This window comes from Equus quagga, chromosome 2 (assembly GCF_021613505.1).
Source record: "Equus quagga isolate Etosha38 chromosome 2, UCLA_HA_Equagga_1.0, whole genome shotgun sequence".
Classification (NCBI taxonomy): Eukaryota; Metazoa; Chordata; class Mammalia; order Perissodactyla; family Equidae; genus Equus; species Equus quagga.
In genome coordinates, this window is record NC_060268.1 from 4,052,763 (window position 1) to 4,078,897 (window position 26,135).

General features: G+C 37.8%; 1 protein-coding gene across 3 annotated transcripts in view; it reads left to right on the top strand.

Annotated features, from left to right (window-relative positions):
• The window catches only part of MDGA2 (MAM domain containing glycosylphosphatidylinositol anchor 2), a 778,429-nt gene that overhangs the window by 323,658 nt on the left and 428,636 nt on the right, over positions 1 to 26,135 (top strand). For all 3 annotated transcript variants that reach the window (XM_046652130.1, XM_046652131.1, XM_046652132.1), the window contains exon 2: positions 8,213 to 8,352. In XM_046652130.1, coding sequence (XP_046508086.1) covers positions 8,213 to 8,352 — 140 coding nt within the window. The remainder of the gene's footprint in view (positions 1 to 8,212; positions 8,353 to 26,135) is intronic.

Consider the following 26,135-nt stretch of genomic DNA (forward strand, 5'->3'; position numbering starts at 1 on the left):
ACAAACTTTCTTCCATCTTCTTAAATAGTATCTATTGCATATAAACGGATAACTTTAATTTAAACTCTTTGCCTTACATTCTTGGTTAACACTAACCTAAAAAATCATGCCAACCTCTGTTATTTAGGAAACATCAACAGCTGCTTTCTAAACCAGAGGCTTCAGGGTGAAATTTTCTTCCCTTACTTGGGGCCTTGGCGAGCGTCTCAGGGTGGCTCGTTCACTCATATCACCGTTGCTCAATGTGTGCGGAGGAAGTAATACAAAATATTCACAACCTTTCATGTTCACCAATGTCATAGGAGGCATATATCATCTTCTTTTGATTAAATCCACAATAATCAATAGGATCTTAGTACTTTCATTGTACAGCTCATCAAATTAAATATTAAAAAGTTTTTCCCTTCAGTGAACAGGAGTGCAGTGTTAACCAAATATGGGGACTGGAGGGAGAAAGGGTGCAGAAATAAGTTTACCCTGATACTCAAATAGTAGTTAATTCAAAATAACTAATGGAAGCAAACAACACAAATGAGCTAAAAGCTGATGTAAAATAATCTGTATGTTTTGTGTGTATCAGGATATTGTCCTATTTGGGATTACTTAAAATGACAAAGACGGAAGGATTTTAACTATTTTTTTGAAGAAATTATTGGAATAGACATACAAACTGAATACATTCGTCCCTTGATAAATGGGAGATTGGTTCCAGGACACCTGCGACCCCTGCACCTACAGATACACATATTCAGTACAGATGGAACTATCGTAGGCCTTTCCATCGTGGTTGGTTGAATCCACAGATGGGAGCCTGCAGATATGGAGGGCAGGCTGTATTTTGCTTACGTGTGTGTTTGGGTATGTGTTTATATTCATGTGGAATTGTAGAATCATAGTATCATAGTGGAAGGTAGTAAGACTCTATATTATTTTGAATTATAGAGCAAGTGTGTAGTTTCAAAACATCCTTGTAGTTGCATGGAAGTGAAGGCAGATATACTAAGACTCAAGGAGAAGTAAGAGATCAAAATAATGTCAAAAAAATTAGCAGCTTACCGAAATGCTCTTCTATTTTCCTGCCTTATTCTTTTATGAGTACAAATGATTGAGCAGAAGCCAGCTGCGGTGGACTGAGGGCTACAAAGCGGGTGTGGAAGTGTGGATTGGAGGGTGTGTGTTAGTTCCAATAGCTGGACCATGCAGGAGAGACAAGGGGAGGCCTGTTGACGGGGGATGATTGTGGTTATTTTGTCTCCATTTTTTATCACGGGAGAGATTAAGCATATTTATATGCTGTGGGGATTAACCTTGATTGATTTTTGTTTACAGAAGAGATTAGATGGTTTAGAGAGATTTTTGTATATGTGGTACAGAAGTTGGCAAAGTTAAACTTGTAAAAGAGTAAACTAACAGAAAGAACAGGAAAGAGAAGAAAGAAAGTGAGATTTTAGGGAAGTTCATTTTAAAAGAATGATGAAGGATACTATAAAAATAGAACAGTATTGGCAAAAAAATACAGTTAGGTTGAAAATAGAAACATTATGGTTTGTCTTTTGTAATGTAAATAATTATTCTTTATCCGGTTTTATCCATAGCATTCCTCTTTACATTCCTCAGTGGCAGTTTTACTGTTTGTCCTAATCTCAGTTTGAGCTGCTGAGTTTTCTCCCTTTCCGTCAAACCTCACATCATTTATCTTTTGACCCGACTGCTCTACAGCCGCATCTCACTCCAGATTCACCAATGCCATCCTGACTGTTAAAGGCAGAGACCTTTTGCCTGTGCCTCTCCTAATTGACAACTCTGTTGTGAGTGATGTTTTGGGGCAGGTCACCATGCTTGAGCATCTCTTTATGCACCTCTTCAAGTACCACATTTTCATGGGTTCCTTCTGTCTCTCTGATGTTATGATCCTGCTAAGTATCTTTCCTTGGTTCTCTATATTAAGAATTCATATTCCTCTAGGTTCTATCTTTTTCTTCTTAGTTTCTCACTCTGTGCTCTAAATGCCCTTTTTTAAAGATTTCATCTGTTCTATTGCTGTCAACCGTCAACCACCATTTAAACGCTCTAAATCTTTACGTCCAGGAATAATTTGCCAGTTGTTGATCAGCCCAATATCAGCATCTAAAACTGACTTCGTCACCTTCTCTCTCAAATCTCCATATTCTCCTCTTTCCTCTCCGAGTTTGTGATATTAGAATATGGAAGATAATGAGCCTAAGGAGAAAGATATTAGGCAAAAGAGTTGTCAACGACAAGAGGAATAATTATGGACTAGGTCTTTAGACACAATACTTGATTTAAAAGTCAGACTGGGAGATTACTGTGAAAAAAGGAGGGAGGAGGAGACTCACATAGTATCTTAAAATAGTAACAGGTAGGAAAGAGAGAAAGTAAGAAGAATGGAAGGCACCATCTTTTAGAACTACTATACACACGTGCTGTCTTGGGAATTGTGAAATAAGCAGAAGAGACCAATTGGCAATGCCCATTAGCTAAATGTAAGATATTGTGGAAAACTGAGAGGTATTTATGAGAGCATATAATGACTTAAATCAATAGAAAAATGGGAGGACATTTGATTATTGTTATGTTTGCCTTACAAGCCAAACTGCATGACTGCTAAGTCAATGGTGTAAGTAACACTGCCAAGTCTACTATCTCTGTCCGACCGTGGGAGAGCAGTAAGGAGTGAGATGCTCTCTCTCCATCTCTGTGTCTCTGTCTCTGTCTCTTTCTCCACAGAATCTAGAGTGTGTGAGGGATGCTGATGCAGGCTGGTTTCCTGATCTCTTCACTGGGGCTTCTAAGAGGGGCCAGTGAGCATCCCTCTGTCCAAGGACCCATCCCGGGAGGTCTGTGACCTACACCAAGAACCTAAGTTACCTTGACCTAGTGTAGAAGAGTGGCAAGGCTTTACTGGCAACTTGAGTTGCAAGAGAATAGTTAGATCAGGGGTTTGAGGGATTTACCAAAGTACAAAACTTTTACTTGGGGTTCTTGGAGGAGAGAAAACCCCTAACACCAAACCTATTACTGGAAAATGACAGCGTGTCCTTCAGGAATAGTGCCTGTGAGTGGAAAAAGCTTCTCCTTCAAAAACATTTTGCACTAAGTCCTCACTTTTACTAACTTACTAACAAAGCCTTCCATAATTTCGGCTCAGAGACCCTCATTTCAGACTTTCCCAGCTGTGAGTAATGTGCAGTCCATGGTGATCAAAAGAGTCCTTTCTGTTGAACAATCATCATCTTTCACCTAGTTAACCAAAGTATAAACTTCACTGTCATCTCACTCCTTCTCCCTCACCCCACATTCAGTTAATCTCCAAGTCTTGTGTAACAAGACCTCTAAAGTAGGTCTCTCCCCTCCTTTCCATTCCCAGGACTATACATACAGTGTCTGTCTATGTCTGGAAACATAATGTTGAATTGAGAGGGTGGTACCAGTGTCACAGTTTGGAGTAAATTACAAAGTACGTGGACCACATTTTAATGTAGTTACTTCCTAACCACTGCAGGTAGCCTCTTACAGACATGCCCTTGAACACACTCTTTCTTCTCTCTGGAATGTTCTTCCATTTGTTCCCACTACATGCATCATTCTAAACCTAGGTTAATTATCATTGACTTTGTGAAACCTGTTGGAATTCCCCAGGCAGGTTTAGTCATGTTCTGCTTTGTCCTCTTATAGTTTTTCCTGTTAGAGTACCTCTCGTGTTCAACTGTAATTTGTTTAGTATGTATAAATTGGACAGACTGAGTAGTTGGTAAGTGCCTAGAGGGCACAGCTCATAGCATTGATCTTCATATCCCCAGGACACAGCCTTATGCCTGATCTATAACAATTGCTCAGTAAATATATGCTTGGAAGCCTATATATGAGATGAAAGGCTGAAAATGCGCCTAGTTGTTGCCATTGGAGAATGATTTATTTGTATTCTTTCTCCAACAGAATACAGAGAGAATTTGGTTTAACTTTCCAAAGTATACTCTAACAAAATAAAAGAATGTCTTTCTTTTGCCCTTTTAGGCTGACCTCTGGAACCCAAAGCCAGTTTACTTATATTAAGGAAGTGATCTGATTAGCATTAGGAAAGATTTTATGTAATGGGATTTGGTTTACTGCACGCACATTTGGATGAATATGAGTCTCATGCAATATTTTAACATTTTAATTCATTGCTGACTCTACAGGGCAAAGGGAGATCATAACCCTTAGTCCAATTTCAAGATGATGAATTGAGGCTTTTTCTAGCAAGGCAGATGATAAAAGATGTCTTGCTTCAGATATAGTACTTCAAATTGCATTTGTATTTGAAGTAAGTTGATTCAGTGCCGTAATAGTTGATATTTGCTAAAATAGGAGGTTGGTGGCATTATAGTGATATTTGCTAAAACAACTTATGAATTAATTGTTAAATGCCTATTCTGTGCTCTGAATTATGTTTTTTGGGACAGATGCCAAAAATGATGCTCATCCTGGCAATGAGGGACTTAATATCAAGTTAGAACGTTAAGAAAACGGAGAGGAGCCAGCCCTATGGCTGAGTGGTTAAGTTCATGCACTCCACTTCCACGGCCCAGAGTTTTGCTAGCTTGGATCCTTGGTGCAGACCTGGCACCACTCATCAAGCCATGCTGAGTCGGCGTCCCACATAGCAGAGCCAGAAGGACCTACAACTAGAATATACAACTATGTACTGGGGAGCTTGGGGGAGAAGAAGAAGAAGAAAAAAAGGATTGACAACAGATGTTAGCTCAGGGCCAGTCTTTAAAAAAAAAACCAAATAAAATGCAATACATTTCAAAAAAATGAAAAGAAAAAAGAAGAATCACTGGGCAATACATATCTCCTGGAAAAAAAAGAGAAGAGAATCACTGCTACATAATTCAAGCAGATTTCAGGAACATTGGTCCGTATATCACCCTGGGAATTCTAGATGGGGGAACCTCAGGAGCAAAGACATTTAAAACCTCAGTGCTCTTCACCTTTCACAGATGGTGGGCAATGTCACAGAGAAGCGGGATTTCGGGTCAGATAGTCAGTATGAGGACCCTTCATAGAGCATCTAAATGCCATTTGGAGGGATCAGGACTCTGAAATGTCATGGAGAGACATTATAGATTCCAAGGCAGGAAAACGACACGATGAAAATAGAAATTTCAAAGTATTATTTTGGCAGCTGTCAGATTTCATGGATTTGGCAGGGACTGCAGTCAGAATGGTCGATGGGCACCATGTTACCTTGGTTAACTCGGGAACAGTTCTGCTAGTTATATTGTTGGTCTGGTTATGGTGCTCTAACTACTTCATGAGCAGTTTCTCAATCCTTTTTTATCCCCATAGTCTAGTCTAGGTCTAGTTTGGGAGTTATTTAGAACCCTAGTTTAACTATGTCAGACGTGGCTTTAATACCGTGAAGCAGTGAAAAGAACAAAGGACTCTGATTCTGGTCTCATTTAGGCCACAACTAGCTGCAGGCCTATGGCCAGGTCACTAGATGTCCTCAGACTTTACTTCCTTAATTTGGGCTTAAGAGCATAGTCCTGGATGAGCCCTGAGACCTTATAAGTTGAGCTTTGTGAGACAAAACGTGAATGGAAGCTTCCGAAATGTTCACCTTGTCATTGAGCAGCTAAAGTATTGAGCATGTATTTTAATGCATACTGGGAAAATTACATCTTCAACACTTACAATTTGGTAGAATGTTCCACCCTCCTCTAAGGTAGGTGTTAGGTTCACGATGGTTACAGTATATAGCACTTACCTTTTCCAGGAATCTGTTAAAATATAGAAGAAAATAGTAGAAAATTAACCTTTGAAAATGAACACAGTGTGCTTACTGTATAGTTTAAATGTTTTAAATAAAGCTACTTATTTGCATAATGATGCTTCAGAAAGATATATCTTAAAAATAACAATACTGTTCATTGATTTGAAATTAAAACAAAAATAACAAGTGTAAATTAATTCAGAAAAGCTGTCACGTTACCATATAATTAGATGTATTAATAAACATGTAGGCTATCACTTATTAAGCTAAATTTGGCATAGAAATATATTTCAAGGTAATGAATCTGTATTTTCTATTTACATTTTGCAAGCGTTTATTGATTGTCATCAGTTTGTTAACCTCTATAATATGTATACAGTTGTATAAGACAGATGTTTAATAAATAGCTCTCTCGTATTACTTATCTAAATTGAAGTTTAAAGTTGATCACTGTAGGAAATGATATGTAGGAGACATTGTGTGAAATATATCAGAACACCCAGAGAAACACTACAGATAAGGGTTTCTAATGTCATAAAACTAAACAAATTATTACAATGTCTAGACAGAGTCCAAAGACATGGTTGAAAATTTTTGATAAAGTGGTTTTATAGACCAAACAAAAAATCTGATTTGTTTAAGCATCATTTAATTTTTCTAACCAGTGAAATGATGCATAGCATGAAGTTAACTTACTTGAAAAAAATAAAAGAAAAAGGACATTTTATCCCTGTGAGTATTTTCCTCTAGTCAACAAATATTTATAATACTCAGAAAGTTATTTCTACTAATCTGGTCCAAGTAGTACTGCCACTGTCACGCGTGGGGGTGGGGGGGGTAGTTTGGTAAAAATGCAGATTCCTAGGGTTTTCTGCACACCTCAGATTTCTACATATAGCTCTGAAATCTTATTTTTAAAAAGTTCCAGGGAAGTTTCTTGTGCATGCTGAATGTAAGAGCTACTTTTCTAAAAATACTCTTCATTCTTATCCTTCTGTTGGAAATTTTCACGTCGTTCGATGCTGGGTGTTGGGGAGTGGGATCCAGAATTTGAAAGTGGAAGAACAGGACTCTGCTTGGGTATCTAGAAAGAAACTGAGATAACCAGTTGTTTTACTATCCATAAGTAGGCTTTTCTAGCTTTCATTTTCTGTTTGAATTAAGAAGGATAATTAAATATGTCCCTCAATGATTCAATTCTTTGAGTGTTCTATACATTTGTGTCATATAAAACAAAGTATTAGACATTAGAAATTTTTCTTTTTTTTACTTTCAGAACACAGATTTTCCCAGAAGAAATTTTCCCATAAGTTGGACTTATAATCATTTTATTTCCTCCATAGAATCACCAAGTTTATCTTCAAATTCTATAGGTTTCATGATTCTTTTAATATTAAATAAAAAATTCCAAATATACCTGCATTAATTTATAAGCAACTATAGCCTCTGTTGATAATACTGCTGTTTAGGTTGAGATTGTTACCAGGAAGTTCTTGAGATGACTGTCCTTTACATGTGGATATAGGCTTTAATAAAATAACTATTTCTTCTCCACTCCCAAATGTAATACAAACAAAAATGCAAAATTCACAAATGGGGGCCATCTCCAATTTGAAGCTAGTAACTAGCAGTAATCTCCTTGATGACAGGAAGCATATCTTATTATCCAAATAATTCTCATGACCCAAAATGGTTTTGCATGTAGTGGGCTTCCAGTGATATGTGAGTCAATGAGTGCTAGTCAAGTTTTATTGGCCCGTGTGGCACTGAAATAGGCGAAAATTATATTTAGGAATTTGGACAGCTTCATGAGAACTAAGTCTCTCTTTAGTGAGAATTTTATACTTAGGTAGCCATGATTTATTGCCTTCTTCAGTGGCTTAATTCAATGATCATCTTTTGCTCAGATCAATGCAAGAGTCTATAAATACTGTAAACTAAATTGGTCTTCAATTCCTAATAACCAAATCTTCTCATTCCTTAGCTCCTATTTGCACCACAGGGCTTATAAAATTAATAGAAAAATGCCAATGTCTTCAATTCACATTCCTTTTTCCTTTCCAATGGTCTTCTTTCTTTTGCACTACCTAGTTTTTGGACAACCTCCTTGACTGTATTAGATTTTGGATTTCAGAAAGGAATCAGATTTTATCATGTGGTCTTATAGTGATGGTGATTTCCGAATCACCAGTTTTCTCATGGCACCCTGTTCCCCTTTGCCATTTTCAAAATGTATTGGTGCCTGTGAGATGTATTTGAAGCTTTCTGTCCATCAAGCTCTTTAATCCCTTGGGGATGCTCAAAGTGTTAAGACTGATGGATCTGACTATGGTAAAGTTTAATAAGAATTGTTCTTACAACCAGGATGATTCCTGGGAAGACAGTTGACTCATCTTTTTATGTATCTTGTCTCTCTTCTTCCTGACTCAACAGCTCCCCCCACGGTTCGTATTGTGCACTCAGGCCTGGCCTGTAACATTGAGGAGGAGCGCTACTCCGAGAGGGTCTACACTATACGGGAAGGAGAAACCCTAGAACTGACCTGTCTGGTCACAGGACATCCACGTCCACAGGTGAGTCCCGAACCGTGACATTGGGGAAAACTCTCTATGACTTCTTTGGGGATTGACAAAGCATATATTGTAGAAGATTTACCTAAAAATGTGTGTGTGTGTGTGTGTGTGAAATTCAATACATGTGTGTGCAATGCAGGATAAGGGTGGTGATTGCTGAACATTCTAGCTTGAAGTATTCATATGGATAAGATGAAAAAAGAAATTTTTGTTTGGGTATTGTGAGAAATTTGGAAAACACTTCTAAGGAAGCTGTTAAAAAGACAACTACAAAAATATCTCAGTAAGATAACAATTCATATGGCAATGAGTTTATTTTAGAATGTGAAACATGATTTCATGATGACATAATTGCAGCCGAGCAAGCATTTGTTCTGAAGAATGTGATGTGCGAGGTCACATGCACTTTCCTTACTCCTAGTCATTATATTTCATAGGAAACTTTGAAAAACAAATTTTGCAGATGCTGTATGCGTTCAGGCTCACAGAGTCATCAGCTACAGCTTTCATAAGCTAATTTAATAGCAGGAACCGAATTTGAGACTTTCAAAGGGCACTAGAATTATAAACGATGATCCAAGAAGAAGCTTCCAGGAGTGAAAGACAAAGTTAGATATATAGGGTATAAGTACAGGGTATCGTGCTTTATAGGCTGTAAGGTAATGTAGGTAGACTATGTATCTATGATGTAAAAATTTCATTTGGATACAGAATATTCGGGATGTTTTAATCAATTGCCAATTCTTAGTGTCATATATTTAACCTGACTAGTTCAAAATATGCGTTGGTATTCAAGACAAACACTGTGATGGAAAAGAAGTCTCATTTGGTAGACAAAGTTACATATTTTAAGTATTTGTGTTACAGAAAAAAAAAAATCCAGCTAACACAACTACAAAGGTGAAAGTAAAGAGCAATGTGGAGATTTTGTGAATCTTGTCTTTTGCTTCTGCCATTTTTAACCCTTATACCAAGGACCCTTTGACCCTACCATTTTGACCCTGAAGAACAAATAAAAATAAGCATATGAACTGTCAGAGTGAAGCAATAGATTGATACATAAGACCGTGACTAAAACTGAACTGATAAATATATTTTATAAAACTTATGGTGTTGGTAAAATACAAAACAGTAAAAGTAATCTAGAAAAAATAATTATTAAAATTATTGAAAAATATTAAAATTCACTGTGGGTAAAATTGCAAATTATAACATTTGCTGTTAACTGAAAATTGATTTAAGAATAGATTGTCCTAATAAAATTGAGTTCTACAAAATTTGACCCAATATAAATTAGACTTGGCAGTAAAAATGATTGCAGAACTGAACATACACGGACACAAGCAAAAATTGTTAAAACTTGATATCGGCAAAGAAGCTGATATGTAAAGCATTTTTATTTTAAAATTTATACAGAAAACAATGCAGTCCAGTGAAAATAATTTTACTAAAGTTAAAAAATAACATTAATTTGAGAATATTATCTCAGAGAAAATTTAATGTTGTTATAATTTGATTATAATTTTTGTATTTACATGCATAGAATAAAAATTCCAGAATCAAAAAGTTGGGATCAAAACAGAAGGGTCCAAACAAACCTAAAAAAAGCCACAAGTTGCTTTAAGAGAGGCTGTTTATGGCAAGAGAAGACTCATAGATATCCATTATTCCCACATTGAATGTGCCAAATTCTGCATCTTCTGAACTCCCAATTTTAGTTAAAAATGTAACTTCTTATGTCTGCTTTTACGTCATCCCAGCTCTTCTGCTCCCTCTATCTCCATCCTTATGTTCCTTAATATTAGAAATTTATTTTCTCCATCCGTCTTCCCTTTCGTGATTCACATCTGGAGTGCAGTCTTTCATCTCTGGCTAATCCAAAATAAGTTCTGAAACAAAGGATTAGATTATTTATTTTTCCTAAGCAATTCCATTTATGGAGTCATTTCAATGTGTGCTGATCCCAAGAAAAATTTCTTGTTTCAGTATCGCTATTTCTTCGTTTCTAGGTGCAGACACCGAGAAGTAATTCAGGTGTTTGCAGGTGAATCTGTTTCAGCTTATATTGCTGTTTGGAAAAATTAACTGGGCCTCTTCTTTGTCAACAAACTGTATAAGGAAGGCTGGCACAGCAGCTGGGCCTTGGCACCCTGGCCGAATACTGAAGGGCGTGCTGTGGCCCGCTGGTCCTGGTGATGATTTTCTTGGCTGGTTCCATGAAGCTGGAATGACTTTCTTCCTGCTTTGTTTAATCTGAATATGATGATGGTTGGAAATGCAGTGGAAGAGAGATGTTCCTCATTTATCCCTCAGGAGATTTCTTAATCTGTTGTCTATTCCTGTGGCAATGAGAGTCAGAAAGGTTTCCATTTCCAGAAGAATTCTAAGGCAGCGTGTTTTTTTTTTTCCTCTATATTCTTTAACATTTTCTTTCAAAATATATCATTTGGCAATATGTAGTGGCCTGAGGGTATTGATGTATCCAAAGAAAGTAAAATAACTGAAGGGAGGTGAGTACAATGCAGTAGTGAGAGCATGACACTGGAATGGGCTGCCTGGGGATAACTCTGGGTCCACAATGGCTGCCAGTGTGGCCCTGGGGAAGGTCTTAACTTCCCTGCTCTGTGTGCCTCAGTTTTCTTATCTATATAATAGGGATGATGGTAACATCATAGGGATGTTACCATCATCCCTATATCATAGGTTCCTTTTGAGTATTAAATGTTTATTATAAATATATACATACATGTTTTATGTACGTATCACACATATACACGTATAGATCCTTGGCACATAATAAGCCTTATATTGACACATAATGTCAATTACAATTACAAATGTAAATGATTTAAACGATAGGGAATTTAGCATGAATGTTCCCCTTCAGTCTCCCACACATTTCCCAGAGATAAATATCAAATACTTTAGTGTATTACCTTGCAGTTCTTGCTCAATGCATTTCTGTAGATATAATTATATATGTTCATTTCATTTTAATTAAAGAAAAATTAGATAATGAAAAGTAGTAGTCTATGACTAGAATTTTTCACTTGGCCATGTGTCCAAATCAGCAAGGGTGGATCCAGCCTATTGGTTCTCAGTGTGTGATCCCTGGAGAGAACTTGTTAGAAATGAAAATTCTCAGGCCCATCACATCAGAAGCTCCTGCTTTAGGGCCACCCATCTGTGGGTTAACAAGCTCTCCAGGTAATTCTGATGTACACTGAAGTTTGAGGGCCACTGACTTAGATCATTGTCTTCACAGAGGCTGCACTGTACTTGTGTGTGCACTAAATGTATATAATTGCTGCCATTTTGTTGAACCTTGAATTACTTACAGATTTTCACTATTACAAACAATAATTCAAGGAACACTTTTGGTGTGTGTATGTGTCTGTGTACATCTTTGTTACAGGTATGCTAGCATTGCTGTGTGATAGTTTCCTTCCTCAAAATGGAATCATTGAACCAAAGTTGAAAGTGACTTTTACTTGCTTCCTTAGCACAAATGAATCATTTTTAAATTTTTGCTAATTTTGTGGGAGAAAGTAAATTACACTCTAGTGTAGCTTAAGTTTACATTCTCTTAATCACTAGTCAGTTTGAACATTTTCCCACAGAAGTACAAATGTATCAATCATTTGTACATCTTCTCTATTGATTGTCCTTATCTACTTGTATTTTCTTACTGGTTTGCTGCTTGTCTTCCTGTAGGTCTGTGAGGACTTTATATATATTTTATATACTACATAAATAAATTCAATATCTGATAAGTGTGCTGCAAATTTTACCTTCTAGGGTGTTGTCTTAATATTGCATTTATTTTTATTCAGAAGTTTTTGTTTTTAGAAGATGAATTATTTTAATCTTTTCATTCTTGGCTTCTAAACTTTGTACATACTTCAGCAAGGTCTCCTTCATATCCATATATCTTGCATTGTATGCGTCTTTGCTAACAGCTTATAGTTATTTATGTATTTGATGATTTAATCATCAGAAAATGGTTTTGTCCATAGGATGAAATACTAGTCTAGTGTTCTCTCTCTTCTCGTTCTCTCCCTCTGCCATAATCCAACAGGATAGTCAACATTCCACCCTACCACTTTAAAAATGCTATTTTTTCTCTCTTTTTTTAAAATTGAGATATAATTGAGGTATAATATTTGTATGTATTTTGAAATAATCGTGACAGTAAGTCTGATTAACATCTGTCACCATACATAGTTGCAAACTTTTTTTCTTGTGATGAGAACATTTAAAACATTTTAGCATTATACAATTTTTAACATTAAACATTAAAAACGTGGGGCCAGCCCCATGGCTGAGTGGTTAAGTTTGCACACTCTGCTTCGGCGACCCAGGGTTTCACTGGTTCGGATCCTGGGCGTGGACATGGCACCACTCATCAGGCCATGCTGAGGTGGCATCCCACATGCCACAACTAGAAGGACTCACAGCTAAAGATATACAACTATGTACTGGGGCCCTTTGGGGAGAAGAAGGAAAAAATATTTAAAAAAAAACCCAAACATTAAAAATGCTGTTTTTATCATGAATGAAACTGCATTATTCTCTTCTCTCATTCTAGTTAGCCCTTTTTGTCCCAGGCCACGCTATTTTAATTCCAATAGCTTTATAATATATTTTGATATACCACGAAGCAAGTCACTCCTTTGTGGTTGTTTTTCAATATTTCCTTGGTTGGCCTCTTCTCTATAAATTTGAAAATGACCTTGTCATATCTGCCCCCCTCCCACCCAAATGAATGCTGGCATTTTAATGACATTGCATCGTTCTTGTTCTTGCAATGAAATGGTGTGGAAGAAAGTGAGGCCGACTTTCACGGAGAGCTTTGTGGTGGGGCGCTCTGCCAGTTTCAGACTTCTCCGACAGGAAGGCGGTTCTGTTGTAACCAGTATAATGTGAGGCTCTTTGAATATGTTTTCATGACAAACTTGGGTATGCATATTTAGAAAGCTGGAAAATACTGAACTTTTCTCCTTTTTTCAATAACAAAAAAAGAAAAGATAAAAATGTACATCAACTAAACATCTCTACTTTCGTGTATTTTATATGTTGGCTTTCTGGGTAAGATTTCTCTTGAATAATACCTTTCATTGCTAAGATTTTTTGAAAACCACTCTTAAAAGTAATTATGCATATCCAAAACACAAATCTAAGAAGCATTAAAATTGTCCACTAGTTTATTACAGCTCATTTCTAGGGAGTATTCACTTTTTGGATTAAAAAAATAAGGCAAGACCATTTTTCAATTTTATAATGGGATCATATTCAGTCATTTGATTGCTGTAAAAATGTATTCTTGACTGTCAAGACTGTTGAAGAGTTATTGATGTTTTTATCTTCCTCAATCTTCTCTGCAGATTCTAAAGTGATAATCTTACCATAATGAGAATCTTAGCAAACCTTGGTAACAGGTTCTGCAGTTTGAAACAATTTGTGCCAGCTTTGTGTTGACCTTTGCAAGTATTTCATCTATCTTGCTTCGTATTTCCATCTATTTTTCCTTGTTCAGTCTATTAAATTTCTTACAATGATATTAATGCATACACATGAAAAACAGACATTAGACTTTTGGATTTATGTCCAATTAAATGGGCAGAATTAGAATCTGCTATCAAATCAGAGATCATCAAATATTACATTTATTCCTTCTCATGGTTTATAGAATTCAATATAATTTCCTTTTTATCTGTGATAAATCTATCTAGACTGGATCTGTCTGCTACATCAGGTGAGAGACTCTCACACTAAAACAACTAATATTTTTCAATGAATCTTTGGATAGGAAGTGGGAAAGGGTCTAGGACAAGCATCCAAAAATTTATTAGTCACAAATTTCCTATCAATAGCTACCTTCACAGTCTCTCCCCGCACACACATACACCCCCCCCCACACACACACACACACACATAAAATCTCATCTCTTGGGGATACACATCTTTATCAAGTTCATGGTTACATGGGTTAGTGTACTTACCATAGCTTGGTTAGGAGGAAGCACTTATAGTTTTTCTGGTGGTTGATGTCATACCTTCAAATATTTTTTTTCCGTTGATTTTTATATAGAATATGGAAAGCCATTTTTAGTTCAACACTTTAATAGACTCTAAAACTGCTGATACTTTTTAATCCCAGTAGATCAGCATTAACCAAAGAATTTTTTAAAAATTTAATGAAAATCCTCATGAATGTAGAGAGTCGTTTTTGTTCCTAAGGAAATCTGACTCTATTTACAGTTATTTCAGAGTTCATCTTTTGTTTAATTCCATGGAAAATCTTTACACTTAGAGGAAACATTTATCATTCATTCCAGACACTTGCTCAAAAGGTGTTAGTCAATGTACTTCGTGAGGTAATACATGTAGATCATTTAGTAGAGTGCCTTGCAAAAAGTAAATACTTAGTAAATCATGTCATATTTGTGGTTGAGTTGATACAAAATGATGATTTCTTCTATAAACTTAATCATTCTAAACTAGTACTGTCGTCACTACATGATTGCAGGTAACCTGTTAGAGTAGGTGGGGCATTCCTGCCTTTCCCACTGGAGTTGATCTTTGCCGTGTGCCTGGCTGGAGTTAATGGATTTTGAGCTAGCTGTAATATGGGACTGGATTTTGATGGTGTTGGGCCGGGGAGATTTAAGGTGGAAGCACACTTCCATGACGTGTGTCTAATTATCTGTAAGAATACCTAGACCCAGTCCTAGGATGCTGTTGTGTGACATTTAGACACCAGGATGACTTACTGGTGACTAAGTGAAGCAGAGATACAGGAACGGCTTTTGCAGAATATTGAAGAAGGGCTCAGAAGGCTCAGGGAGGGGAAATGTTAGCACAGATTTATTATGTGAGACTTGTTTTTAGAGAGTTCCCAAAGGACTCTTCTGTCACTATAAGAAATATACTGGTCAGATGGGCACTGGCATCTTTGAGAAGTTCAGAGGTAACAGATTTCTGCAGACCAGGGTTGTAGTGGGAGAAGCTGCCATGGAACTAAGATCTCTAAAGTGAATGGGATGACGGGATTCTGAAATGGCAGAAGTTGGGTGGTAACATTTCACCGACAGACTCAATGTGGATATAAATAATGTAATGAGTGGCAAGATCAGAGCAGCCACCAGACTGCCTTTATCTATGGGATTCTGTGGTGATGGATAATAGATTGTGGTGTATCTAGGGGTAAAACAAGGGTAGCTGACTAGAGTGGTACTTGACTCATATAAACAGACAAAAATGACACCTAGTGAAGAGGAGGTTGATATTTTCCACTATAATAGAAAATCACAATCACTCATCCAGTTTCCAGACCTAACTAGTTCACAGAGCCAGAATTTACTGTTTGAAGGTTTCCTTGAGATAGAATCTAGCAATATCATTGCAAACTTACATAAAAAATGCTATCAGAATGATTCCCCAGAGGGATTTATGGTCGTTTGTCATAGCAATTGGCACTGTAGAAAGGAATACTGAGGCTTTTTGAGGGCTCTTGAAGGTACAGAGCCTGAGCAGCCCTGGAATCAGTGGCCTTGTAATGCTCACATAGTTAGACTGGGGGCCTGCGGGAACCACATGATGAAAAGACTCCTGGCCCAGATAAGTGAGTGTGTCTGCAGGTATTCTCCAGACTCGCAAGTGCGTAATTGAGACAGACATACTTTGCAGCTGACAGATCCTTATATTGGTTACCTGACATGTGGAGTAAATCACGTTGTTATGGTTGGATGGACTCAGCAGAATCCTATAAAACTGTCCCTCCCAAAATATTAAATCAGAAGTAACACTGCATCCCGCGAGAAATTTCAGAGATGAGGTATTACCATCAAAATCTTGACAATGAAGGCGTGGTAGTCTCCATCTGTCCAATTTATTTCATAATAAGGTTCCTAAAACGCCAGGTAGGTTATGGCAGATGATGGACTGTGGTAAACAATCAAACCAACACTGTTGCTGGGCCAGATGTGGTGTCTTCACTGAAACAAGTCAACACACTTCAGACACTTGCTGGTATGCAGCTAGGCATCTGACAAACGAATGCTTTTCGGTTCTCATCAGGGAGGAGAATTGCAAGTTTGCTTTTATGTGGAATGCACAGCAGTCCACATGTGCTGCTCTGCCCTGGATCAATCAGGGTTAACTCTCTTGCTCTCTGTAACACTCTAGAGCACAGGATACTCAATTGTCTCAGTGATGTACAGAACATTATATTAGTCCATTATGCGGATCCCATCATGTCATTTTGGCCTTTTGAACAGGAAGTAGTAGGTAGTCTGGATGCCATAGTAAGACAGATGTATATCAGAGAGTGAGAAATAACTAAAAATTTTAGTGGTCTGTCAAATTGGTGAGGATTTTTGGAGTCCAGTTGTCTGGGGCTTGCCAGGACAGTTCCATCTAAAGTCATGAAAAAGTCATTGCTCCTCACGAGCCCTACCACTAGGAAAGAGGCCGAGCGTATGGTAGGCTTTTTTTGGATTTTAGGGGTGCATATACCACGTTTGGAAATATTACTCCAAGACACTTGATCGGGTAACTTTAAAGGCTGTCAGTTTCAAGTAAATGTCAGAATAAAAGAGGGCTCTGCAGCAAGTCTCGGTTTTGGTGCAAACTTGCTTGCTGCTCAGGCAGTCCGACATCTAGCAGATTTGGTGTTGGCGAAGGGTGATGTGTGGATTCTTTCTTAACCCCTAAAGGAATCGTCACTGCACAGAACTTTAGATTCTGGAGCAGGATTAAAGTCTCTACAAAGGAGTACGAACTGCTCTCTAGAAATTAGCTGTGTGGTCAATAGGAGAAGGATCCTGTTGATTTACACCCCCTTGGTCAGACAGTTCTGTGGCACATTCTACATGGCTCTTTGGAGGGTCCCCATGGAAGGGAGCCCCAGTCACTCTCAGCAATGACTAGTACAATAACATTTTGTTGTATTGGTTTTTCCTTCTTCTCTGTCTCTCTGTTCCCAATCCTTTACTCTGTTTCTCTGGGATTAATTCTGAAAATAAACTGTCTACTTGTAATTCCTGTCTCTGACTTTGTTTCTTGGGGCACTCGCAGGATAAGACGGTACCCGTCTCTTAGACTCAAACCTAATGAAGAGTACATTTATATGCCTAACTCTACTTTCTTCTTCCCTGCTGCTGACCTTACGTTGCTTAATTGTGATACAGAATTTCTGTACTTCACTTTTCCTGAAGACTCATAAAGGAAAGCCACAAGTCATTAGCCAAGGAATGATGTTCAATCAAATTTTGCTTTGACTTCTTAAGACTTTTGTGTAACATAATTAGCCTAGGTTTAAACTATATTTTCCTAATTTATTCTCCTCATCTCTTAAAGAACACTCCTTTTACTTGAATTAAATCTAAGCATTGAAAGTGTGCAAGTTCATGCACAAAGAATTTCATGTGATGGAGATTTGCAATATAGATATAGAGTGAGGATTTATGTGGTTATGACAACTTTGCCTCCTATGGTCAAAACTGGATCTTCACAGAGATCAGAAAATGGATCTCAAAACAGAGTCAAATAATTGATATACAAATCACATGAAATTTTGAAATTAGATGTCTCCTTTTGAAATCTACATATTTTAATAAAAAATGTTATAGATAGAAGTGATAAGATCATAGCCATTATTTTATTACAGCAGTTGACGTGAAATATGCATTTTAAAATTATCAGGACATTTCCAGAAGATAGAAGGAAATCAGTACTGCCTATCACCATATAATTGAGAACCTAGTGGATGTGTTGTTCATAGTTAAAATGTATCATTTTTAGGTAATCAGTTGCACTTCTTTTTTTTTTTTCTGCTTTTTCTTCCCAAATCCCCCCCAGTACATAGTTGTATATTTTTAGTTGTGGGTCTTTCTAGTTGTGGCATGTGGGAAGCCGCCTCAACATGGCCTGATAAGCGGTGCCATGTCAGTGCCCAGGATCCGAACTGGTGAAACCCTGGGCCCCTGAAGCAGAGTGAGAGAACTCAACCACTCGGCCACAGGCTGTACCCGCAATTCTTTTGATACAGAAGTTCTGCGTAGTTACATAGACATTAATGAATTGGATTTTGCATTTTTGTTGTTAGAAGAATGCTACTCTTGACAAATTTTCAGATATGAATTATTTAATTGGGGAGATCTCTAAATGGTAGATATCCCACAATATAGTTTTTTCTTCAGTTTTTTAATATAGTTTTTAATCTTTTTGTTGAGTCATTATTGAGCTGTCAACAAAATCTAAAGGCAATACCTTAATGTAGTCTGAAGTGAATTTTTTCATGATGGAATGATAATCTCATTAATTGATTTCTTTGAGTTTCTATTCTATATATGCTGTGTAGACATATACACATATATGTACAGATAAAGATAAATCCAGAATGTACAGTCAATCTGTTGTAAATGATCATTTATGGTCGTACGACCGACCGTTTGCAAAATATAGCAGGAAGGCTATTATGGCAGTATCTTACCGACCCTCTTCACTTCCGGCCAGGACGTTAAAGATGCCAATTAAGAGAACTCGATTTACTGTGAGTTTTCCAACTCCAGTCTAATGGAGCACTCCTTAGATTGACTTTAAAATATTGAAACTTGAAGTTTAAGTTAATAATTTCAATTGCAATTGTAGAAAATAGCGCCTATCCACTTCTATGCTAAAGGATGTCCTGTTAGTGGTAATTAATAGTCGATACCAGTGCCGGTTGTAAACATGGCACGTCTATTCCAAATTCAGCTCAACAGAGCCTTACGCTGAAATGCTCAGAGAGGCTTCAAACAAAATCAATCCAGAATAAAAACCTTTCTATGATCTGAAAAAGTTAACTTATGCTACACAAGAAAAGTGCTTATAAAATGTGATTTCCAGGACTGAAAAATGAGGCAACAGTTATTACAAATGACTCAATCAACCCCTTTTTCTAAGGAATTGTTAATCTTTTACTTTGATTTTCTCTTGTTGCCAAAGGTTTTTAAAAAATCCTAAAAACAGCATTTATTCTCTTGACAGTTTTATCTTTTTCCATCAGCAAACATTGATTTCTTCCTTTTTCTGTCTCCCAAGGTACATGAGGAAACATTATCTGTACACCCTGGCCCCTCCTTGTTTACTTACTTGCCTTTGGCAGAAATCATTAAATGATGTTGGATCAGCTTGAGCAGAACAAAATCCGTAGTTAATTAGTGCCTTCTCTGTGGGTGCCATAGAAATTCTGTATTTATTGAGATGAACTTTTAGGCATCCAGGTCTGCAGTATGGTCCCAAATCTAAGGGATCTTTTGCATTGGTACCATGTAATCAGAACAACTGACATTTTGAATAGCTCTTCATAGTACCATCAAGACGATGGGCTACAGCTGACCAAACTTACAGATCATTTTGCAAAGAGTTTTCTGAAATAGCACAGAAGCATTACATACGTTACTATATAAAATGCACGTGAACACATTTCATGAGATATGTAAATTCTATATCAGCAAATGTCTAATATTAGCCTAAACAGTTCCCTATTTCCAAAATTGTACAGGAAGCTGAATTGCATGATTGTATGTTATGTGAGTTTCCCAGGGCTGCGGTAACAAAGTACCATGAACTGGGCGCTTAAAACAACAGAAATCTCTTCTCTCACAGTTGTGAAGGTTGGGACTCTGAAGTCACCTGTCAGCATGGCCAAACTGTCTGTGAGGTTCTGGGAAGAATCCTTCAGTGCCTCTTCCTAGCTTCTGATGTTGGCCCTCAGTCCTTGCTGTTCTTGGCTTTCAGCTGCATCACTCCAGTCTTGCCTCTCTCGTCACACGTCTGTGTGTCTGTCTTCATGTGGTATTTTCCTCCTTTTTCACGGACACTAGTCATTAGATTACAGGTCCACCCACTCCAGTATGACTTCATCTTAACTGATGACATCCGCGGTGGCCCTATTTGCAAATAAGTTCACGTTCTGAGGTGAGTTAGGACTTAACCATCTCTTTTTGGGGCACACAATTCAACTCAAAATGTATATTATCTGTTCTTTTAAATTAGATAGTCCCTGCCTTCACTGGGTGTGTTCTGCGCCACCTTTAAAGGGAACTGTATATATAATGACTATGATGCACCATTAATCTTGAAGACAGTTACTGGACTTTACCTACTGATTTTCTATTTCTTCTCCCATCCACTTGTTCACATCCCTTCCCCTTGGCTATCTGAGTAATTGGCTTCTTCGTCACCTCTTCCTGAAAGCCTTACTTGGTCAGAGGCTTGCTTAAGTGCCCTTTCTAGGTGGTCCCAGAATACCCAGCCACTTCTTATCATAATACATCATAGAATGCTGCTCTGGGGAGTAAGCGAGATTTTATGCTTTGGAGTTCAACTGCGCAGTTTCAAATCCCACCTTCTCCACTTTCTAGCCCTGTGAATGCAGATCATTACTTATCCTCGCTCTCCCTTGTTTTCCTTATGCAGAAGACGGCAATCTTCGTAGTGGTTGTATAGTAAGGTTCTTTAAGGATGAAATAAAATGATACAAGGGAAGACTGAAAACAAATCTTGAATAATAATAATGGTAATGATGATAGAAATAAGAAAATAGAGTAGTCATATTGTTTTTTTTGTTTCCTGTCTCTCTCAGTAGACTGTAAACTTCTATAAAATGAGGCATGGGTCTTGCATTCCTATTTCCACCACATTAGAGTGACATCATCATGACTTGTCTGGGACAGTCCTGGTTTATGACTGTTGCCCCTCTCGCAATCCCCAAAAGTGTCCTGCTTTGGAGAATAAAATATAGGGGACCCTAAACATGAGAGTTTCACACACAGAAAGTCTCAGTTATTTATTGACTGAGTGAACGTGGCAGGCGTTATCGCTTTAGGCTAGTTGTTCAATATTTTAATTAATTCTGTTCCTTTTTATAAATACTAGATGGTGTTTGCCTGTGCACGTGTCATTTTCCTCTTAGAATTAAGCATTTAAGGGAGCTCCAGATTCCTGTGTGTGGGCACTGTTGGAAGCCGTACACCTCAACACGTGCAGCCGTACGTTCAATGCTCCCTTTGGTGGTCTTAGTGACTTAACGTGGCTTCTCATTTTACTACCCAGCAAGGATTTAAAGACACTTGGGAAATGGGACTCAATAATATGAAGCTGTTAAAGCCCTCAGTCAGAGGAGATTCTAACTTTGAACCCTCTTTGCCACTTTTGACAGCAGTACCTAGTTTTAGGTACAGATGTAACAGTGAAACACTGGGATCGCAAGTGACTGGAGCACATTCACAAAGTATCAGACAAAAATCTGGTAATTCATTGCTTGAAATTTGTTGCTTAAAATCAAAATACAAAGTCATAATCCTCTGTCTAAATAATATAGACATGATGGAAGTCTGGTTTTCATCAGAAAAGGGAAAAAAAATCAGTATCGATACAAAGTAGATCAGAGTTTGAAAAAGTGTATGCTAAGACACATTCAATTTCATATTGTGAGCCAGCCCTGGTTTATTTTACTAGAATCCTTTGAGGGAACATAGCTTCTGTTGTTCATATGGTGCAAAACAGAAAGCCCAACGGTAGACTTAGTTCCTTCCCAAGCAGAGGGAATTTGCATGCATGAAATAGGATGGGCGAGTCATCGGTACTTTTGCTCACATCTTTGGATCTCCTGCCTGGAAACCAGCTACTGCCTTGGCCAGTGTGTTAGTGAGCAAAATTGGCAAATGCTCCAATACTGCGATGATGTCTTGTAACATGATGTTTATCAGTGTGAGTATTGCTCATCATTCTAGACCAGCTTTCTAGTGATTTGCTATGTTCACAGATTAAATTGAAAACCACATTTAGTTTGTTACTAGGCATAGACATCATCTAAGTCTACAACTGCCCTCACAACCATTTATCTGCTTGGGACTTTGATTTCCTCTGACTGATCCTTACAATCACAGTAAATCACACCCTTGGCTTATCCCTACTTAACATGGCTGCCTAGTATAATCTATGAAAAAAAGCACAAACCGAAATTTTCATTGGTTTATAGGATTTGACTATGAATCTGGGTGTGTGTGTGTGACTATGGACATACACTTAACACTTCTTGAACAAATGGTTGCAGTTACTAGTGAGTTCTTATGTCACATGGTATTCAAGTTGGGCTTGGACAAGGAAAATAGGAACCCTTCTGATTATTTAAAGCCCTTGAGTTTAAAACTGAGGAAATTTAATGTAGGAAAGGAGCTACACTGGGGCCAGAAAAGGCTGAGGAGAGGGAGAAGTACTTGGCTTTTCTTCCTCTGTCATTCAGTCTCGCGCCAGTTCCAATCCGTGGAATGAGACCAGTGAGAGTCTGGGAAACATAATCTGCAAGTGTTTAGCCCCTGCCAACAATACAGAGCAGAGCAGAGGAACACTTGAACAATGGATTTGTGGGCACACTGGCCACAGCCAGCCCTCACAACAGTGGAGAGATGTACCACCTGGGGAACGCTGGCTCGCTTTCTAGGCAGTTATCCTCAAAGGGGCATTTACCTTGGTAAATAAGGGCACTCCAGGTTCTAATACTCATTTTTCAGGTTCATAAGCCTGGTTTTGTTAACACAATAGAAGCAGATTAGGGATGAGTTTGCATTTTTCCAAACTCAAAAAGATCGATTCACATACAAACAGTACAAAAATCAGGTGAGGCGTTTATGATGAGAGATGCAATTGCAGATTATAGCAGACTATTCCACCTGTAGATCAGTGTCGGTAAGCTACAGATAAAGCTAAATTATGATCAAAATGCTAATTTTTTTAACTTGCACTGGCAAATCGATTGGACCTTGCTCTTCCCTAAAAGGGTCACTCTCCCAGTAGGCAAGCCAATCGAGAAGCCAACAGAAATCACATTGGTGAGCAAGGACTTTCAGCCGAGACAGCTGAAAGCCATCTCATCTATTATGGGACAGGAAACCAAAAGGCTTGAGTGCAGTATTGGAGATTTCCTCTCTCAGACAGTTCCCAAATGGGTACTACTTGTCAGCTTGTCCTCCCGAAAGCTTGTTTTCCTGTTCCCAAGACTGACCAATTCCTGTTTTGATTGGCACATTCTTTCTTTAGATATATTAATATTAATACATTCCAGCACATTATAGTCAGGTCCTGGAGGTATGCTAACAATCTGCCTTCATCATGCTGACTCTGCAGATCTCTATTCTGAAATGTTGTGCTTAATTAATTATAACTGCCCTCTCCAAGGACAATCTTATTTCCTATACATCTAATTTCTTTAGGATGGGTCACCTTATTATTTTTTATTTAAATCTTACAACTCTGATGAAACTTTGAATACATCTTATCTTTTCCCCTGCAATTCATTCAGTGCAGACTGAGGCTGGACAAGATAAGTGACTAAGCCAAGGCCACCCAGATTGCTGGGGACAGAGACCAGATTACTAGGTAGCTGACCCCTCACTCCTTTCACTCTACCACCCTGTATTTTCAAACATTTGTACCCATTCTCTTCCCTTTTTAGGATATGCACACGTACAGACCATCCAACTTAAATTATAGTCCATGAAATAATAGCATCAACATCACCTGGTAACTTCTAAGAAACAGAAATTTTTGGACCCCAACCCAGACTTACTGAATCAGAAATTGTCTGGGTAGGGAACAGCAGTATATGTTCTATTGTCTTCCTGATGATTCTGATGCATTTTAAAGTTTGAGGGCCATTCATTTAATAGATTTGTGTAGTGATGCATTCTGGGAAATCCCCATAGATGCTCGTGTGTGTTACCAGAATATCCCTTAGACTCCAGGCATATGTGACTCCTAGATATTAACTTACCTTACAGAAGTCATGGGACGGTCAGGCCGGCACCGCTGTTCCTCTGCACAGAGGCACTGTTCTCCAGCACACAAGGACGATCCTTCTGCTCCTGGAGACCAGCCTTCACAGAGGTCCTTCTACTGAGTACAGTCACTGGTCCTTGGAGGCACTTCTCTTCCAGAGCACAGTTAACACAGAGTCATACTTAATAGAGACATCATTTTAGATTTGCTTCCTTGGACAGAGCGGAGCATAGCGGTTCAATAGTGGCTTTAGGGAAAGATGGATTTAGGTTCTGGTCTTGACTTTCCCCCTTAAAAGGTCTTTATGAGGATTAAATTAAATAAGATATGTAAGGAATTTGAGCACAGCGCCTGACAAATGCTAGGCACTAATGTAGGTGCTAACATCATTACTACCCAAATTGCTAGTGCTACATAGAGCGTGTGCTGCTCCTTGAAGCTACCACTGTCTTTGACACCTATGCCCGATCTTCTGTCTGAATCCCAGAGCTCATTTGTTTTTTTCTCATGGGCCCTTGAGGATGCTCTCTCAAGAGCCTATTCTCATGTACATTTATTATGATCTCAATAAAAACATCAACAGTATTTTAATTAGGCAGGATTATTCTAAAATTTATATGGAAATAAGAAAGCAAAAGTAGTTTAACATTTCTAAAAAAGAAAATTAACTTGGGAGGAATTGCCCTACCATATTTAAAACATATTATAACAAATAACAATTAAAATAGCATGGTATTATTGCATGAATAGACAGACCAATGAAGCAGATTTTAAAGCCCTGGAAAAGAACCATATATGTAAATGAACAGTGTAAGATAAAGGAAGTATTTAAAAATCATTAGATAAAACATATATTATTTAATGAGTAGTTTTCGCACAAAGTTTGTCTTTCTAAAAGAAAATGCATTTGAATCTTTACCTCAGATTTCACACTACTGGAGAATAGGATGTGGTACATCCATTCACTGGAACTCTAGGCATCTGTGAAAGAAATGAGGAAGATCTCCATGGACCACACTGGATGATGCTGTGGTTGAGATCTCTATGTCTATCTGCCTATCTATTTATCTGTCTACCTACCTACCTATCATCTGTCTATCTCTATATCTATTTACCTCTATCCAAACTTTTGATATTTCTAGAAATAAACAATAGAAAAACAAAAACTAATGAGAGCAGTTACCTTTAGGAAATGGAAGGGAATAGGGATAAAGGGACAGAGATTAAGCTAGATATCTTTGACTGTATCTTATTTTATATTTTTGATGTTGAAACCGTGTATTTTATATAACTCCAAAACAAGCTAAATCATTTTTTAATTCCTAGAAATTGAAGATAAATGGAAGCAAATTAAACCAAGTCAGTATCAAGCTGATGGAATCAGCACACAAAGAAGAATTCTCTCAAGTGATTTCAAAACACAGTCTTCAGATTATGTTCTAGGAGGTGTGTCAACAATGGGGGCAGGCAGGGCGAACTGCAAAGAGAGACTAAATTGCATCCAATAGTTGTTTTTTTAGTTATAATGCTGCTGTTATTATTTTTGTTGTTGCTTTGAAGGTATTTATATTTTTAATAGTTGTGGTAGGCTGAATAATGGCCTCCAAAGATGCCCATGTCCTAACCCCTGGGACCTGAGAATGTTAACTTATATGGCAAAGGGAATTTTGCAGGTGTGATTAAGTTAAGAATCTTGAGTTGGGAGATTACCCTGGGTTATCTGGATGGGTTCCATCTAGCCACAAGGGTCCTTATCAGCGGGAAGCAGGAGGTCAGAGAAGAGAGAAGATGGTATGCTGCTGGCTTTGAAGGTGGAGGAAGGTAGCCATGATCCAAAGGATGGAGGCAGTTGCAGGAAGATGGAAAAAGCAAAAAAAAAAATAAAGCAGATTGTCTCCTGGAAACTCCAAAAGAATGCATCTTTGGCAACCATTTTAGACTTGACCATCAGAGCGTAA